The sequence below is a fragment of the Chlorocebus sabaeus genome, chromosome 25 (genome assembly GCF_047675955.1).
Source record: "Chlorocebus sabaeus isolate Y175 chromosome 25, mChlSab1.0.hap1, whole genome shotgun sequence".
In the NCBI taxonomy this organism is placed as follows: domain Eukaryota; kingdom Metazoa; phylum Chordata; class Mammalia; order Primates; family Cercopithecidae; genus Chlorocebus; species Chlorocebus sabaeus.
The window spans coordinates 24,321,752-24,338,990 of NC_132928.1; the positions used below are offsets into that span (position 1 = coordinate 24,321,752).

Genomic DNA, 17,239 nt, shown 5'->3' on the forward strand with positions numbered 1-17,239 from the left:
TATACTGCTGACTACTTCCTAAAATCCTAGAGTTGAAGGAGGATAGGATCTGGGTCTTATTCATCATCATATTCCTTGCAGCAAATAACACAGACTCTTTTATACAGTACATATTTGGAGAATCAATGAGTGTGTGAATGATGGTATCTAGTTTAAGTTACACTTATAAATACAAAGGAAGTATGGTTGACTTTAGCAAGCATAGGTTGCCTGATTTCTTATAGTCATTCTAAAGATGAACGGAGATACCTCTTTGGTGAATTCCCCACTACAGAGAGGAGTTGTTGAGAAGTGTTACTTGCAATGGAAATCTTAGGAAGTCTTCTTAATATTTGATTAAAGACACCAAAGCATCACTGCCAGCATCATGTTACACAGAATGAAGGGAGGTCAGGACAGCTAGGTTGGGCAGACAGTAAAGTATTCGATTGTTCTTACCTTGTTCTAAGTGCTTTCTGGGTATCCTTGAAACAATTAGAAGAAGATTTAGAAGCAAGCTAGCACATATCCTATGGAGCCAGATTTTTTTTTTTTTTTCCTGTGGAGACGAGGTCTTGCTATATTGCCCAGGCCAAGGAACTGTAGCGATCCTCCCACCTCAGCCCCCACAAAGTGCTAGGATTACAGGTATAAGCCATCACGCCCAGCGTGGAGCCAGATTACTATTACTGTTTGTTTTTAAATAAAGACAATGCATATGTGTTAGGTATCTTGATATTCACACTTTATAAAATTTATTTTGAAGATAAACCTATATGTATGGTACTTAATTCAGAGTTATAAAGACACCATCCCCCAGCCACCCAGTTCTTCTCTGTATGTTCTTCTGCACTTGTCTTTTTCATTTAGTATGTGTCTTAGAGGGCATTCTATAAATATTCATACAAATTTGTCGTCTTCTAATGGATATGCCTGAATTTATTGAACTATTCTCTCATTGATGGACATTTAAGCTGTTTGTTTTTGTTTTTTAATTTTTTTTTTTTTTTTTTGATAGAAGGTCTTGTTCTGTCGCCCAGGCTAGAGTGCGGAGGCCTAATCTAGTCTCACTGCAACCTCCGCCTCCTGGATTCAAGGAATCCTCCCACCTCAGCCTCCCTAGTAGCTGGGTCTAAAGGTGTACACCACTACACCCGGCTAATTTTTGTATTTTTAGTAGAGACAGGGTTTCACCATGTTGGCCAGGCTTATTTGTTTATTTTTTATTTTTTATTTTCTCTTTCGCTAATACAAACTGTACTGCATTAATCATCATTGTACATTGTACATATACGTCTTGGGACTTGTAAGGGTGTATTTCAACAAAAAGAATTCCTAGAAGCAAAATAATTAGATCAAAGGATATGTATATTTTTCTTGGTTGGTTGAACATTTTAATAGATGTTGCCAAATTTCCTCTGAAGAAGTGGCACCAATTTATATTTCCACCGGTAGACATGAGAGTGCCTTCTTAGGAGCACATCTTTTTTACAAGTAGTTTGACTTCTCTTAAACTCTTCTGTCTTCTGATTTACAATATTAATAGATGTTCTAATCCTAAGAGATAGTGTGGCATGGTGGGGACAATTGAGTTTTACTTTTTATTTATCTAGTAGTTGATTAGAATAAAATTCCTGGCCGGGCGCACTGGCACACGCCTGTAATCTCAGCACTTTGGGAGGCCAAGGTGAGCGGATCACCTGAGGTCAGGAGTTCAAGACCAGCCTGGCCAACATGGTGAAACCCCCATCTCTACTAAAAATACAAAACTTAGCCGGGCGTGGTGGTGGGCATCTGTAATCCCAGGTACTTGGGAGGCTAAGGCACAAGAATCACTTGAACCCAGGAGGCGGAGGTTGCAGTGAGCCGAGATCGTGCCACTGCACTCCAGCCTGGGCGATAAAGCTAAACTCAGTCTCAAAACAACAAAACAAAACATAGAATAAAATTCCCGACTCTTGGATTTTTCTCATTAATATGCTAGGGAGTGTGAAATTTTGCAAAGATCATAGGATTTGGAATGAGCACTGGGTTCAAATGCTGACTGTATTACTTCCTAACTAACTGTACTATCCCCTTCCCATGTCTACTTTGTTCTCTCTTTGAGGCTGTTTCTTGATCTATAATAACCATCTAGCAAAGTTATTGTGAAGATGAAATTAGATTACATGTGTAAAATCCTTATTTTAGTGCCTTTCAAATAGTTTGCACTTATAAATGTTGTTCCTCCCTTCCTATAAATGTGACGTAAAAGCTAACAAAATCAACAGTCTCATTCTAGACTTAATTGCTTCTTTTTTTTTTTTTTGGAGACAGGGTCTCACTCCCATCACCCAGGCTGGAGTGCAGTGGCACGATCACAGCTTATTGTAGCCTCTACCTCCTAGGTTCAAGCCATCCTCCCGCCTGCCTCATCTTTTTACTTTTTGTAGAGATGAGGTCTCACTGTGTTACCCAAGCTCATCTTGAACTCCTGGGCTCAAGCAATCCTCCTGCCTCGGCCTCCCAAAGTGCTGGAATGATAGGCATGAGTCACTGCACCTGGCCTTAATTGCTTCTTCTCAGGATCTTAGCTGGCTTAAGTAGTTGAGGGTTATGTGACCCCTGATCATTGTGAGAGTCAGACTTCATCAACGAATCATGTCTTTTTGCAGCCATCATCATCACGGTAGTTCCATGATTCCAATTTGGGAGATGAGTTTATTTGGTGTGTCTGCCCCTTCTTCCTCACAACTCATTAGCTTATTTCTCTGCCTCCATAGATGTCATTGTCCCTGAGAATGGAGAACCAGTGGGCACCAGAGAGATCAAATGCTGCATCCGACAGATCCAGGAACTCATCATCTCCCGACTAAATCAGGCAGTGGCTAATAAGCTGATCAGCTCAGTGGATTACCTGAGGGAGAGCTTCGTCGGAACCCTGGAACGATGTCTGCAGAGCCTGGAGAAGTCTCAGGATGTCTCAGTTCACATCACCAGTAATTATCTCAAACAGGTAGAAAAAGAATGATTTTTTTAAGACATCATGTCATAGATAACACATGAAACAATCTGCACAAACCCACGCTTCAAGTTAGGCAAGAATTTCCCTTTCAGCTTCTTGAGAATCTTGTTTGAATTTTATTTTGTTTTCCTGTCACATGACCACTGCCTGTAGGAGATGTTAGTGAGCTGTAAAATTGCAGTTAAGTTGTCGAATATAGGCCAGGCACAGTGACTCATGTCTATAATTCCAGCACTCTGGGAGGCTGAGGCGGGTGGATCACCTGAGGTTGGGAGTTCGAGACCAACCTGACCAACATGGAGAAACCCCATCTCTACTAAAAAAAAACAAAATTAGCCCAGCATGGCGGTGCATGCCTGTAATCCCAGCTACTTGGGAGGCTGAGGCAGGATGATTGCTTGAACCTGGGAGGCAGAGGTTTCGCTGAGCAAGATCGTGCCATTGCACTCCAGCCTGGGTGACAAGAGCAAAACTCTGTCTTTAAAAAAAAAAAAAAAAAAAAAAAAAAAGTTGATGAATATAAAGATGAGGTAGAAGGGGCTAGATAGTTAGTCACAAAATAAATAATCAGCTTAAGTTGACTCTGCATATATATTGAGGGATAAATTTGGAAACCCTGAGTCTGGACTGTATTCTTGAAATAAATATCATTTATTGCATTTTTGAAATAGCCACAGTACTGAGGGCATGTTTTCTTTGGCGGTGTCTCTTTCAGATCTTAAATGCTGCCTATCATGTTGAAGTCACGTTTCACTCAGGGTCGTCAGTTACAAGGATGCTGTGGGAGCAAATCAAGCAGGTAGGGATTATTACTTAGAGCAAGATTTCTAATCCCCTAGTTGGCTCAAATGAATCCTAGTGATCCCAATAGGAAACAGATATCTAGGATCTTCTGTTAAGGCAGGATGGCCATTTGTTCTGGTTTGTCTGCCTGGGAGAATTCTGGTTTATGCCTATTCTCAAATAATTATTAGCATTGTTACCTTGAACTCTCAGAAGTTTTGGGTTTAAATGATTTTTATGTTGGGTGTTCTTTGTGAACAATGGAAAAATAGAAAAAAAAGATAAATGATATTTCATGGAGCCACAAGACTCTACCACACTAGCTTCTTCATGTTTCTTTTTCCCAGCCTAAATCTTTTCTCAGAACTAGGCTTTGCTGTTGCCGGAGGCTGTGAATGTGGTTTCTGTTCTGGAATTTGATCTGGCTCTTATGTAGAGTTATTTACTGACTTCAGAAAGATTATCAGGCACTCCCTGGCACTGAATGTAATATATTGAGGGTTTGTGAGCATGTAAACTAGGCCTGGTGTTCTTTGATGCTTTCTTTGGGCTAGGACCTGATTTTGAGGTAGATGGAATTGGAAAGGCACTTTAGACTTCATATGGCTCCCATCTTATGAGCCTGCTCCTATTGAATGGGTAACCCAGAAAAGGAAGGACACTGGATCTTTATAGTGGTTCTTGTCTCTCATTCTTTGGTGATCTCGCTGTCCTCATCCTGGTAGATCATCCAGCGCATCACATGGGTGAGCCCACCTGCCATCACTCTGGAATGGAAGAGGAAGGTGGCCCAGGAAGCCATTGAGAGCCTCAGCGCCTCCAAATTGGCCAAGAGCATTTGCAGCCAATTCCGGACTCGGCTCAATAGTTCCCATGAGGCTTTTGCAGCCTCTTTGCGGCAGGTTGGTATGTAGGAAAGGAGATATAACTGGATCAAGCAGCGAAGAGCCTCATCCAGATGGGAATATTTTGCTCTCTGTTCTTCGTGTGTGTGTGTGTGTGTGTGTGTGTGTGTGTGTGTGTGTATAAATCATCAGTATTTTTTCTTTCTAGCCTATTACATTATAGGAAGTTTTTTCAATAAATTTTTCATGTGGATATTTTCCTAACTCTAGGGAGAATGGAGTGAGCTCAGTTAATTTCTCCCCATTTCACTGAGTGAGGCAAGAAAATACGAGTAGGAATTTTATATGTTTATATAGTATTTTAGCTAAGAACAAATGACAGAAGGTGATGACTTTCCAGCTTCTATGTTATTTCATAAATGTTTGACATCTGGTTGTCTGCTGGCGGGGGAGTGGGTGTGTCCAGGCAGAGAGTGGATAGATATGAGTATGCATCCAGGAGGAAAAGTTATTATTTATTGAGTCCTCTCTGTGCCAGTCTCTGTGCTAAACATGTTACATGTATCTTGTTTAATTCTCACAATTATCTATATGAGGTAGATATCATTATCCCTGTATAACAGGTGAGGAAGTTGAAGCTAGGGACTTAAGTCATATGTACTTTTTCTGTTTCCCTCCCAGCTAGAAGCTGGCCACTCAGGCCGGTTAGAGAAAACTGAAGATCTATGGCTGAAGGTTCGGAAAGATCATGCCCCCCGCCTGGCCCGCCTTTCTCTGGAAAGCCGTTCTCTACAGGACGTCTTGCTTCATCGTGAGTCTGGTTTTCAAATAAACTGGAAGATGGTTCAAGATACCTGACATTCTTATGTCCAACGTCAGAGAATCCCAGTGTCTAAAGCTGCTTCTTTGCAAAACTGCTTAAACCCTTACTGATGTTTTTGAATTCCTAAAGTCTCGTCCTGCTATTTATATAGTTCAAATAACATGACCAGGCCAGGTGTGGTGGCTCACACCTGTAATCTTAGCATTTTGGGAGGCTGAGATTGGCAGATTGCCTGAGCTCAGAAGTTCAAGACCAGCCTGGGCAATATGGCAAGACCCCGTGTCTACTAAAAATACAAAAATTAGCTGGGCGTGGTGGCACTTGCCTGTAACCCCAGCTACTCGGGAGACTGAGGCAGAAGAATCACTTGAACCCAGGAGGTACAGGTTGTAATGAGCCAAGATCATACCACTGCATTGCAGCCTGGGTGACAGAGCAAGACTCTGTCTCCAAAAAAAAAAAAGAAACCACCACATAACCAAAGTTTATTTGAATTAAACCAGTTAGATTACTTTCTACTGGGTTAGAATGACACCCGAATTTTATCCCTGGGCATTATTACAGCTTCCTGACCCTAAAGGCAGGTTCACAGTGAAGAATGTTACAGGGCCGGCATGGTAGCTTATGCCTGTAATCCCAGTACTTTGGGAAGCCACACTGGGTGGATCACTTGAGCCCAGGAGTTTGGGACCACCCTGGACAACATGGCAAAACCACGTCTCTACCAAAACTACAAAAATTAGCCATGCATGGTGGCGCATGCCTGTAATCCCAACTACTTGGGAGCCTGAGGCAGAATAATCGCTTGAACCCAGGAGGCAGAGGTTGCAGTGAGCAGAGATTGTGCCACTGCACTCCTGCTGGGTGACAGAACAAGACTCTGTCTCAAAAAAAAAAGAATCTTACAGAGGTTGCCCACCAAGTTCCCATCCCTCCTGCCTTATCTCTGTCTCTGTACCTTATAGGTAAACCTAAACTGGGACAGGAACTGGGCCGGGGCCAGTATGGTGTGGTGTACCTGTGTGACAACTGGGGAGGACACTTCCCTTGTGCCCTCAAATCAGTTGTCCCTCCAGATGAGAAGCACTGGAATGATCTGGCTTTGGAATTTCACTACATGAGGTGGGTCCTGGTCTCATTCATCTCTACGAGAAAGATCCAGAGGAGAATCTAGAAGCCTGGTTTAGATTTTGTACCAAGAGCTACAGCATGGCCTCTCTGTATTTAGGTTTCTGTGTCTAACAGACATGTGCTCCCTTTCAGGCCTTTACTGTCTTTGCTTGCTCTTTCCCCACCATCCTAATTTCTCAGACTCATCATTCCATTTAACTTTTCTTCTTTAGTCCTTAAGCCTTATCGGTTTTTAGAATCCAGGATTCTTCATCCTTGTTGAAGAGGCCATGCTCTGTCTGCACTAAGGGCTCTGTCTACACTGAGGGCTCCATCTGCACTGAGGGCCATTACCTCTGGACCTGTCCTAAGCATGGTCTGGAAATTCTTGTCTCCTACATTCTGGCATGGCATGCAGGATTAGAGCCCAAGTCTTGTAGCCCAGACCTCTCTTCTTCCCACCAGGTCTCTGCCGAAGCATGAGCGATTGGTGGATCTCCATGGTTCAGTCATTGACTACAACTATGGTGGTGGCTCCAGCATTGCTGTGCTCCTCATTATGGAGCGGCTACACCGGGATCTCTACACAGGGCTGAAGGTAAGGAGAGAGCAAGATCCAGCTGGCAGCCAAATCCACAGGTTCCTTTCTGGCCTCTCATCCTCTCCTGTTTATTCAGAGCTTTTAGCTTTCATCAGAGACTGTTGGAGTAATTAGGCTTTATTTCACTTGTTTCCAAAAACCCTTAAAGATTTCTCAGCTGGGCATGGTGGCTCACCCCTATAATCCCAGCACTTGGGGAGGCAAGGTGGGAGGATCACTTGAGTCCAGGAGTTTGAGACCAGTCTGGGCAATAGAGGGAGACCTCGTCTCTATAAAGAATTTAAAAGTTAGCTGAGTGTGGTGACTCATACCTGTAGTCCCAGCTACTCGAGGGGGCTGAGGTAGGAGGATCCCTTGCACTTAGGAGGTCAAGACTGCAATGAGCTATGATCATGCCACTGCACCCTAGCCTGGGTGACAGAGCAAGACCTTGTCTCTAAAAATAAAAATAAATTTAAAGATTTATCAGAACCTATTTTCACCCCATTATATGCCCAGAATATTGCCATTCACCACTCAGACCCCTGTGTTGGTAGTAAAAATCTAAACTCCTTAGAAGAGCAGTACAGCTTCCTGTAACTGTGCTCTTCTTTCTCACTTTTGCTGTAAGAGGATAAAGCTAGTTTTTGTTGTTTAGTCAATGGATATTTATTAGTGACTGCTTTGTACAAGGTCCAGCATTAAGCATCATTAGAGGATATCAGAAGGTATAATTGATAGGCGCTATTAAGAAAATTGTAGTCAGTGACCATTTCAGGAAGACGTGGAGTTTGAGTTTGACAAATATACCATGATGGGTAGAATTTGGGCAGTTGGAAGGAAGAGGCCATAGCAGGGGGAAGGAACAGCTTAATGCCTAGAGCATTCGAAGGCTGGTAAGGACACTGGGCACATTGGAGCAGCTGGTTCGTTTTGGGAATCAGGAGACATAATGTGCAAAGAGATGTTGGGACCAAATTACATAAGACCTAAAATGTTAAGAATTTCCATAGAATTCAAATTCTGTTATAGACTATGAGAAGCTACTGAAGGATTTTATTTGAGTGAAGGTGAAACCCTCAGTTAGATGTTGAGTTGCCCTTATCTAAACCACCAAGAGGGAATTAGAGAGGTTTCTTTTGTCTGTTCCCTACATAGGAGCTGAGTAAAAGGAGAGAAAAGCTGACCTCAGAGTCTCTGAGTAGATCCCTTCTCACAGATTCCTCTTGGACCAATTTATATGGAGGCTTTCAGAAGTAGGGCAGAGGAAACCTTAGAAATGCTTCCCGGAGTCTTGAGGAATCAATATGATGAAGAAAATGACTCTCCAAGCAGCTTTCCCTCTTCATTTCAGAGGAGTTAAGCATTGTCTGATGCATCTCCACAAGTGAACTAGAGAATGTCCTTTGAACTTTTGAATGAGTGATGTGACATTTTCCAGTATTCAGGAGACCCTGAATTGAAGTAATATGAGTGACTTTGGTATTTGAATCCATAAAACCAAACCTGGGCTAACCAGGCCTGTAAAGCAATGAAAGTAAATCTTCCTAAGGGACTTAGAAATAGTCACTTTGAGCCTCAAGGGCAGTTTCAGAATTTGTTCAAATGTTAGAAATGAGCTCATGCCTTAGTTGTTTGGTTCTATCTGCTAGTCACATTTGAGGTTATCCATTTGGCTTAACTGCAGCCTGCAAGGGATTTTATCTGGCTTTGTCTCCTTTACAGCTTGCTCTTCTTTGCTTTTCTTCTACCTCCCTCTCCTAACTGCTTTTTTCTCCCCCCACCTTTTTTTTTTTTTTTGAGACAGAGTCTTGCTCTGTCACCCAGGCTGGAGTGCAGTGCCACCATCTCAGCTCACTGCAACCTCTGCCTCCTAGGTTCAAGTGATTCTCCTGCCTCAGCCTCCCAAGTAGCTGGGATTACAGGCACCTGCCACCACATCCAGCTAATTCTTTTTTGTGTTTTTAGTAGAGACAGGATTTCACCATGTTTGCCAGGCTGGTCTCGAAATTCCTGACCTTGGCCTTCATAAGTGCTGGGGTTATAGGTATGAGCCACTGTGCCCAGCTCTTCCCCCTTTTAAAAATGCACTTTTCTGTCCTCATGTGCCCAAGCATAGTCAGTTGAATCGAGGAGTTGCCTTATCATGACAAGCAAGCTCTTTTGTCTCCCCAAGGCTGGGCTGACCCTGGAGACACGTTTGCAGATAGCACTAGACGTGGTGGAAGGAATCCGCTTCCTGCATAGCCAGGGACTTGTCCATCGTGATATCAAACTGAAAAATGTGCTGGTAAGTAAGAGCTGTTTCCCCAAGATTATACTCTACCTCTGTGGCTGAGTGATTTTGGAGGGTACACGTAAATGTAAGTTAGATCCCAAGAAAAGTCCTCACAGAAAGTGTATTAGTCCATTCTCACACAGCTAGTAAAGACTGGATAATTTATAAAGGAAAGAGGTTTAATTGACTCACAGTTCCACAGGGCTGGAGAAGCCTCAGGAAATTTACAGTTATGGCAGAAAGGGAAGTAAACACATTCTTCTTCACATGGCAGCAACACGAAGAAGTACTGAACAAAGGAGGGTAAAGCCCCTTACAAAACCATCAGATCTCGTTAGAACTCGCTATCATGAGAAAAGCATGAGGGTGACTGCCCCTGTGATTAAATTACTTCTCACTGGGTCCCTCCCACAACACATGGGGATTATGGGAACTACAATTCAGGATGAGATTTGGGTGGGGACACAGCCAAACCATATCATTCTGCCCCTGGCCCCTCCCAGATCTCATGTCCTCGCATTTCAAAACACAATCATGCCTTCTCAACAGTTGTCCAAAGTCTTAACTCATTCTAGTATTAACCCAAAAGTCCAAGTCTAATGTTTTATCTGAGACAAGGCAAGTCCCTTCCACCCATGAGCCTATAAAATCAAAAGCAAGTTAGTTAGTTTCTACATACTATGAGGATACAGGCATTGGATAAATACACCCATTCCAAATGGGAGAAATTGGCCAAAACAAAGGTGCTACAGGCCCATGCAAGTCTGAAATCCAATAGGGTAGTCATTAAATCCTGAAATTCCAAAATGATCTTCTTTGACTCCATGTCTCACATCCAGGGCACGCTGATGCAAGAGGTGGTCTCCTATGGCATTGGGCATCTTCACACCTGTGGCTTTGCAGGGTACAGCCCACTTCCTGGCTGCTTTCATGGGCTGGCGTTGAGTGTCTGTGGCTTTTCTAGGCACACGGTGCAAGTTATGTGTGGATCTACCATTCTGGGTTGTGGAAGACAGTGGCCTTCTTCTCACAGTTCCACTAGGCAGTGTCCCAGTAGGGACTTTCTGTGGGGGTTCCAACCCCACATATCCCTTCTGCACAGCCCTAACGGAGGTTCTCCATGGGGGCTCCACCCCTGCAGCAAACTTCTGCCTGGATATCCAGGCATTTTCATACATCCACTGAAATCCAGGTGGAGATTTCCAAACCTCAACTCTTGATTTCTATGCACCTACAGGCCCAACACCACATGTAAGCTGCCAAGATTTGGGGCTTGCACCCTCTGAAGCAATGGCCTGAGCTATGTGTTGGCCCCTTTTAGCCACAACTGGAACTGAAGCAGCTGGGATGCAGGGCACCATGTCCCAAGGCTCCATAGAGCAGGGGGCCCTGGGTCCAGCTCACAGAACCATTTTTCCCTCCTAGACCTCCAGGGGTCATAGGAGGGCCTGCTGTGAAGGTCTCTGACATGCCCTGGAGAAATTTTCCCCATTGTCTTGCTGGTTAACATTTGGCTCCTTGTTACTTACGAAAATGTCTGCAGCGGGCTTGAATTTCTCCCCAGAAAATAGGTTTTCTTTTCTTTCTTTTTTTTTTTTTTTTCCCCCTGAGATGGAGCCTTGCTCTGTTGCCCAGGCTAGAGTGCAATGGCGCTATCTCAACTCACTGTAACCTCCACCTTCCAGGTTCAAGCAATTCTCCTGCCTCAGCCTCCCAAGTAGCTGGAATTACAGGCACTTGCCATCACGCTGGGCTAATTTTTGTATTTTTAGTAGAGACAGGGTTTTGCCATATTGGTCAGGCTGGTCTCCAACTCCTGACCTCAAGTGATCCGTCCACCTTGGCCTCCCAAAGTGCTGGGATTATAGGTGTAAGCCACTGTGCCCAGCCAGAAAATAGGTTTTCTTTTCTATGACATTGTCAGACTGCAAATTTTTCAAACTTTTATGCTCTGCCTCCTCTGCAACACTTTGCTGCTTAGAAATTTCTTCTGGGGTGGGCATGGTGGCTCACACCTGTAATCCCAGCACTTTGGGAGACCGAGGTGGGTGGATCACCTGAGGTCAGGAGTTTGAAGCCAGCCTGGCCAACATGGTAAAACCCCATCTCTACTAAAAATAAAAATTTAGCCGGGTGTGGCACACACCTGTAGTCCCAGCTACTTGGGAGGCTGAGGCAGGAGAATTGCTTGAACCTGGGAGGTGGAGGTTGCAGTGAGCTGAGATTGCACCACTACACTCCAGCCTGGGTGACAGAGCAAGACTCTGTCTCTAAATAAATAAATAAATAAATAAATAAATAAATAAATTTCTTCCACCAGATACCCTAAGTCATCTCTCTGAAGTTCAAAGTTCCACAGATCTCTAGGGCAGGGGTAAAATGCCTCCAGTCTCCTTGCATAGCAATAGTGACCTTTATTCCAGTTCCCAACAAGTTCCTCATTTCCATCTGAGACCACCTTACCCTGGATGTCATTGTCCATATCACTATCAGCATTTTGGTCAAAGCCATTCAACAAGTCTCTAGGAAGTTCCAAACTTTCCCACATTTTCCTGTCTTCTTCTGAGCCCTCCAAACTGTTCCAGCCTCTGCCTGTTACCCATTTCCAAAGTCACTTCCACAATGTCATGTATCCTTACAGCAGCAGCCCACTCTTGGTACCAATTTACTGTGTTAGTCCATTCTCACGCTGCTAATAAAGACGTACCTGAGACTAGGTAACTTATAAAGGAAAGAAGGTTAATTGACTCACAGTTCCACAGGGCTGAAGAGGCCTCAGGAAGCTTACAATCATGGTGGAAGGAGAAGCAAACATGTCCTTCTTCACATAGTGGCAGCAAGGAGAAGTGCCGATCAAAAGGGGGAAAAGCCCCTTACCTCCCATCAGGTCCCTCCCATGACACACAGGGATTATGGGAGTCAGCAATTCAAGATGAAATTTGGATTGGGACAAACCGTATCAGAAAGTAGTAGAGTTAACAGCATGGTGAAAGATGGTATGTGAGACTTAAAGCTTAGGGAGGAGTTTTATCATAGACTTAGCTGATACTGTGTAAGGTTTTTTCCCCCTACACTGTTTTGAAAAATGTTAAACTTATGGAAGAGTGGTACAATGAAGACCCATATACCCTTCACCCAAATTCATATTGTCTTTTCTCCAAAATGTGCACTCTCTCTTTCTCTCTATACATGCACACACACACATACACACGTGTGCATACTTTTTTGCTGAGCTATATGAAATTCAGTTACAAGGGCAGGCACAGTGGCTCATGCCTGTAATCCGAGCACTTTGGGAGGCCGAGGTGGGTGAATCACCTGAGGTCAGGAGTTCGAGACCAGCCTGGCCAACATGATAAAACCCTGTTTCTACCAAAAATTAAAAAAAAAAAAAAAAAAAAAAAAAAATTAGCCAAGCATGGTGGTGCATACCTGTAGTCCCAGCTACTGAGGAGGTTGAGGCAGGAGAATCACTTGAACCCGGGAGGCAGAGCTTGCAGTGAGCCAAGATTGTGCCCTGCACTCCAGCCTGGTGACAGAGTGAGACCCTGCCACACACACACACACACAAAGTAACAGAAAACACTTTATTCTTAAGTACTTCATCATGTATCTCCTAAGAAAAAGGATATCGTTCTACATAATCAAAGTGTCATTATTATACCCAAGGAATTTAACATTGATACAATACTATTATTTAATATGTAATCTATATTAACATTTTTTCAGTTGTCCCAAATATGTTTAGTTGCCCTAAATATGGTATGTTTGTTTGTTTGATACAGTATCCAATCCAGGAAATATATAGTATATTTTGTTGTCATGTTTCTTTAGTCTCCTTTAATCTAGAATAGTCTTTCTGCCTTTGAGGAGTCTGGGCCTTGTTATTGCTTAAGGTTTAATCAGAGATGTAGGATGAAGACTGAGATGGGTAAATGTACCTTAAATGGTGAGATGGTCATGAACTCACTAGTCCTGTAATTTGAATTGTAAAGAATCTTTCGATCTATTCCTCTTGAAAGTATACTGGCATGTCATTCAGTTGTTTCTGGCAATATTTAAATGATGTATGAAGATGACAGCAATTTAGGGGAAGGGAACAATCTCCCTAAAATTGACAACCGAAACCTAAAGGCTGATGATCAATAGCCAAATTAGACAGACTTATTCTCTTCAACCTTTAGGAAAGGAAACTGCAGGGACTTTAGGAAACTTTCCTCGGCTGACCAGAGGACTTCAACTTTCTGCTCTGGGGTCAGGAGGAGAGTCAGGCACTGAAGTGTTTCCCTGGTGTCCTTCCACGGACCTGTACTTCCTCATTCTTCCAGGGGTTTTTGGGCCTTCATATGTACCAGGCACTGTGCTAAGCACTGGGGATACAAAGATGAAAACAGCAATCCTTGCCCTCATGTTGCTCATAGTATGGGGAAGAAGACAGTACAGGTTGAGTATTCCTAATCGAAAAATTACAAATCCAAAATGCTCCATGATCCGAAACTTTCTGAGCACTGACATGACCCTCAAAGAGAATGCTCACTGGAGCATTTTGGATTTTTAATTAGAGGTGTTGAATCAGCAAGTATAATGGATATATTCCAAAATCTGGGAAAAAAAATGAAATTCAAAACACTTCTGGTTCTAAGCCTTTCAGATAAGGGATACTCAACCTGTAATGGAATGAACCTGGAGACAGAAAGGTTGGCGGCAGGATTTATGAAGTACAGTCATGCACTGCATAATGACATTTTGGTCAGTGAGACCACATATACAATGTAGTCCCATAAGATTATAATGGACTGGCTAGGTATGGTGGATCACGCCTGTAATCCCAGCACTTTGGGAGGCCGAGGCAGGCAGATCACCTGAGGTCGGGAGTTCGAGACCAACCTGACCAACATGGAGAAACCCTGTCTATACTAAAAATACAAAATTAGCTGGGCGTGGTGGCGCATGCCTGTAATCCCAGCTACTTGGGAGGCTGAGGCAGGAGAATAGCTTGAACCCGGGAGGCAGAGGTTGCAGTGAGCCGAGATCATGCCATTGCACTCCAACCTGGGCATCAAGAGCGAAACTCCGTCTCAAAAAACAAAAATAAACAAAAAAGATTATAATGGACTAAAAAATTCCTATTGCTTAGTGACATCATAGCTGTTGTAATGTTGCAGCACAGTGCAATACACGTGTGATGATGCTTGTGTAAACCTGATATAAAAGAATAGCACAATTATGTACAGTATATATTTGATAATAAACAGCTATGTTACTGGTTTATATATTTACTGTACTATACTTTTTATCTTTTTAAACCTTTTAGATACTCTAAAAAGTATAGTACAGTAAATATATAAACCAGTAAGGATAGCCTCGGGCAGGACCTTAGGACGAACTCCAGAAGAAGGTGTTGCTATCATAGGAAGTGACAGCTCCATGTGTGTTATTGTCCTTGAAGACCTTCCAGTGGGACAGGATGTGGAAGTGGAAGACAGTGATATAGCTGATCTTGACCCCATGCAGGCCTAGGCTAATATGTCTGTGTTTTAGTTCTTAACAAAAAAGTTTTAAAAGCTAGAAAAAAAAGAAAGAAAGCCTATAACCAGCCTAGACAACAGAGAAAGACCCCATCTCTACTAAAAATCAAAAAATTAGCCCGACATGATGGCATACAACCATAGTCTTTGCTGGTCAGGAAGCCGAGGTAGGAAAATCCCTTGAGCCCAGAAGTTCAAGGCTCCCTTGAGCTGCGATCGTGCCACTGCACTCCAGCCTGGACGACAGAGCACAACCCTGTCTCTTAAAAAAAAAAAAATATATATATATATATATATATATATATATATATATATGTATATATATATTTGTACAGCTATACAATGTGTGTTGTAAGCTAAGTGTTTATTGCAAGAGTCAAACAAAAAGCTTAAAAAATTAAGTTTATAAAGTAAAATTACAGTAAGTAGAGGTTGATTTATTATTGAAGAAAAACTTTAAAAAATAAATATAGTGTAGCCTAAATATACAGTGTTTATAAAGCCTACAGTAGTGCACAGTAATGTCCTAGGCCTTCACATTCACTCACCACTCACTCACTGACTCACCCAGAGCAACTTCCACTTCTGCAAGCTCCATTCATTATAAATGCCCTCTACAGGTATACCATTTTTTATTTTTTATACCGTATTCTTACTGTACCTTTTCTTGGTTTAAGTATGTTTAGATACACAAATACCGTTGTGTTACAGTTGCCTATGGTATTCAGTACAGTAACACACTGTACAGGTTTGTAGCCTAGTAGCAAAAGACCATACTATTAATATGTAGCCTAGGTGTGTAGCAAGTATACCATCTAGGTTTGTGTAAGCACAGTCTGGTGTTTGTACAAGGACAAAATCACCTGACAACTCATTTTTCAGAGCATAATCCTGTCCAGTGACACTACTTTGAGGTACCTACCTTTGAGCTTGGGTATGCAGCACTGCTGTGTGCAGGATCAGAAACAAGGTGATTCTTGCCCTGCTTTGTTGGCAGCTGGATAAGCAGAACCGTGCCAAGATCACTGACTTAGGATTCTGCAAGCCAGAGGCCATGATGTCAGGCAGCATTGTGGGGACACCAATCCATATGGCCCCTGAACTTTTCACAGGTAAGGCTGGAGGGCAGGCAGTGGGTCTGGGCAGGGTGTATTACTTTAATCCTGAGTGCTACCCCTTGAGCTCGTTTCCACAATCACTACTGGCAGGTCTGGCACAGGCAAGGGAGAAACCAGATCAGGGGAGACCTACCTAAGGCAAGTAGCAGGGAAAGTGAAGAGGTAGAGGAGTAAGAAAGAAAAAGTACAAATGGGAATCACCATTTGGACATCTCTCTGGGTTATTCATGCCATAATTGCCATAATCAGCCAATTATTTAATCATAAAGTATTGATTAAATAACTCCTGTGTGATAGGAGTTGTCCTCTATCATTAAAGAACTTACAGTTGACATACAGATATATTGAGAGGTAAAATAGGAAGCAGTATAACACAACGTATGATTAAGTGCTAAATTAAGTGCTATATGATGTACTGTTGGTGTTTAGAGAAGGAATAAATGAAGTTGGAAATGTTTATTGGTTTTGTGATGAAGGTGAGAGTTTGAGTAGAACTTGAGTCAGATCTGGGAAATTGGTAGGTGGGAAGGGAACTCATTTATTAAGTATATACCTTGAGTTAAACAGTATGGGTAGGTTTTTCATATATTTTGTTTAGTTCTGTGATGATGATGGATTTTTATGTCCATTCAATGGATAAAGTTGAGACCAGACTGATGAAGAAACCTACTCCCAAAAACATTGAGCTAAAAGGTAATGGACCTGTGATTTAAGTCTAGGACTTTCTGTCTCCATAGTACAACCCTGTAGCATAAAGGAGAGAAAATTCTGGAGGCTAAAGAAGGAGAAATGAAGAAAATCACAGAATAGAAATAAGCATGACAGGAAAGAAATGCATTTGGGGAAAAGTAGCAAACAAGGTTGGAGATAAAATACATTGAGCTTGAAATTCCCACAGAAGAATCAAAGCTTGTTGTGCAAGACTTAAGGAGCTACTGAGCTTTTGAGTAGGAGACAAAGGAAAATGTTGATGAAGATGAGCTTTAGCAACAGTAGGTAAAGATGATTTGGGAGGAACCAAGGTAAGACCAGATAGCTGGTCTTCTATGGTTGCCTCCATGATTAAGCTGGTGTTAGTGTGGAAACAAACAAATGTGAGAAATTTAGATTAATTCAGAGGAAGAGTGAACAAGATTTTGGTGCTAACTTGATATGGTTAGTGAACAGAAAGGAATGACTAAAAGATGACTG

General features: G+C 42.5%; 1 protein-coding gene across 3 annotated transcripts in view; it reads left to right on the forward strand.

Moving 5' to 3' along the window:
* The window catches only part of DSTYK (dual serine/threonine and tyrosine protein kinase), a 70,861-nt gene that overhangs the window by 46,673 nt on the left and 6,949 nt on the right, over window positions 1–17,239 (forward strand). For all 3 annotated transcript variants that reach the window (XM_007988757.3, XM_007988760.3, XM_007988758.3), the window contains exons 4-11: window positions 2,742–2,974; window positions 3,699–3,782; window positions 4,492–4,668; window positions 5,293–5,422; window positions 6,400–6,556; window positions 7,010–7,142; window positions 9,301–9,414; window positions 15,928–16,042. In XM_007988757.3, the coding sequence (XP_007986948.1) occupies window positions 2,742–2,974; window positions 3,699–3,782; window positions 4,492–4,668; window positions 5,293–5,422; window positions 6,400–6,556; window positions 7,010–7,142; window positions 9,301–9,414; window positions 15,928–16,042 (1,143 nt within the window). The remainder of the gene's footprint in view (window positions 1–2,741; window positions 2,975–3,698; window positions 3,783–4,491; window positions 4,669–5,292; window positions 5,423–6,399; window positions 6,557–7,009; window positions 7,143–9,300; window positions 9,415–15,927; window positions 16,043–17,239) is intronic.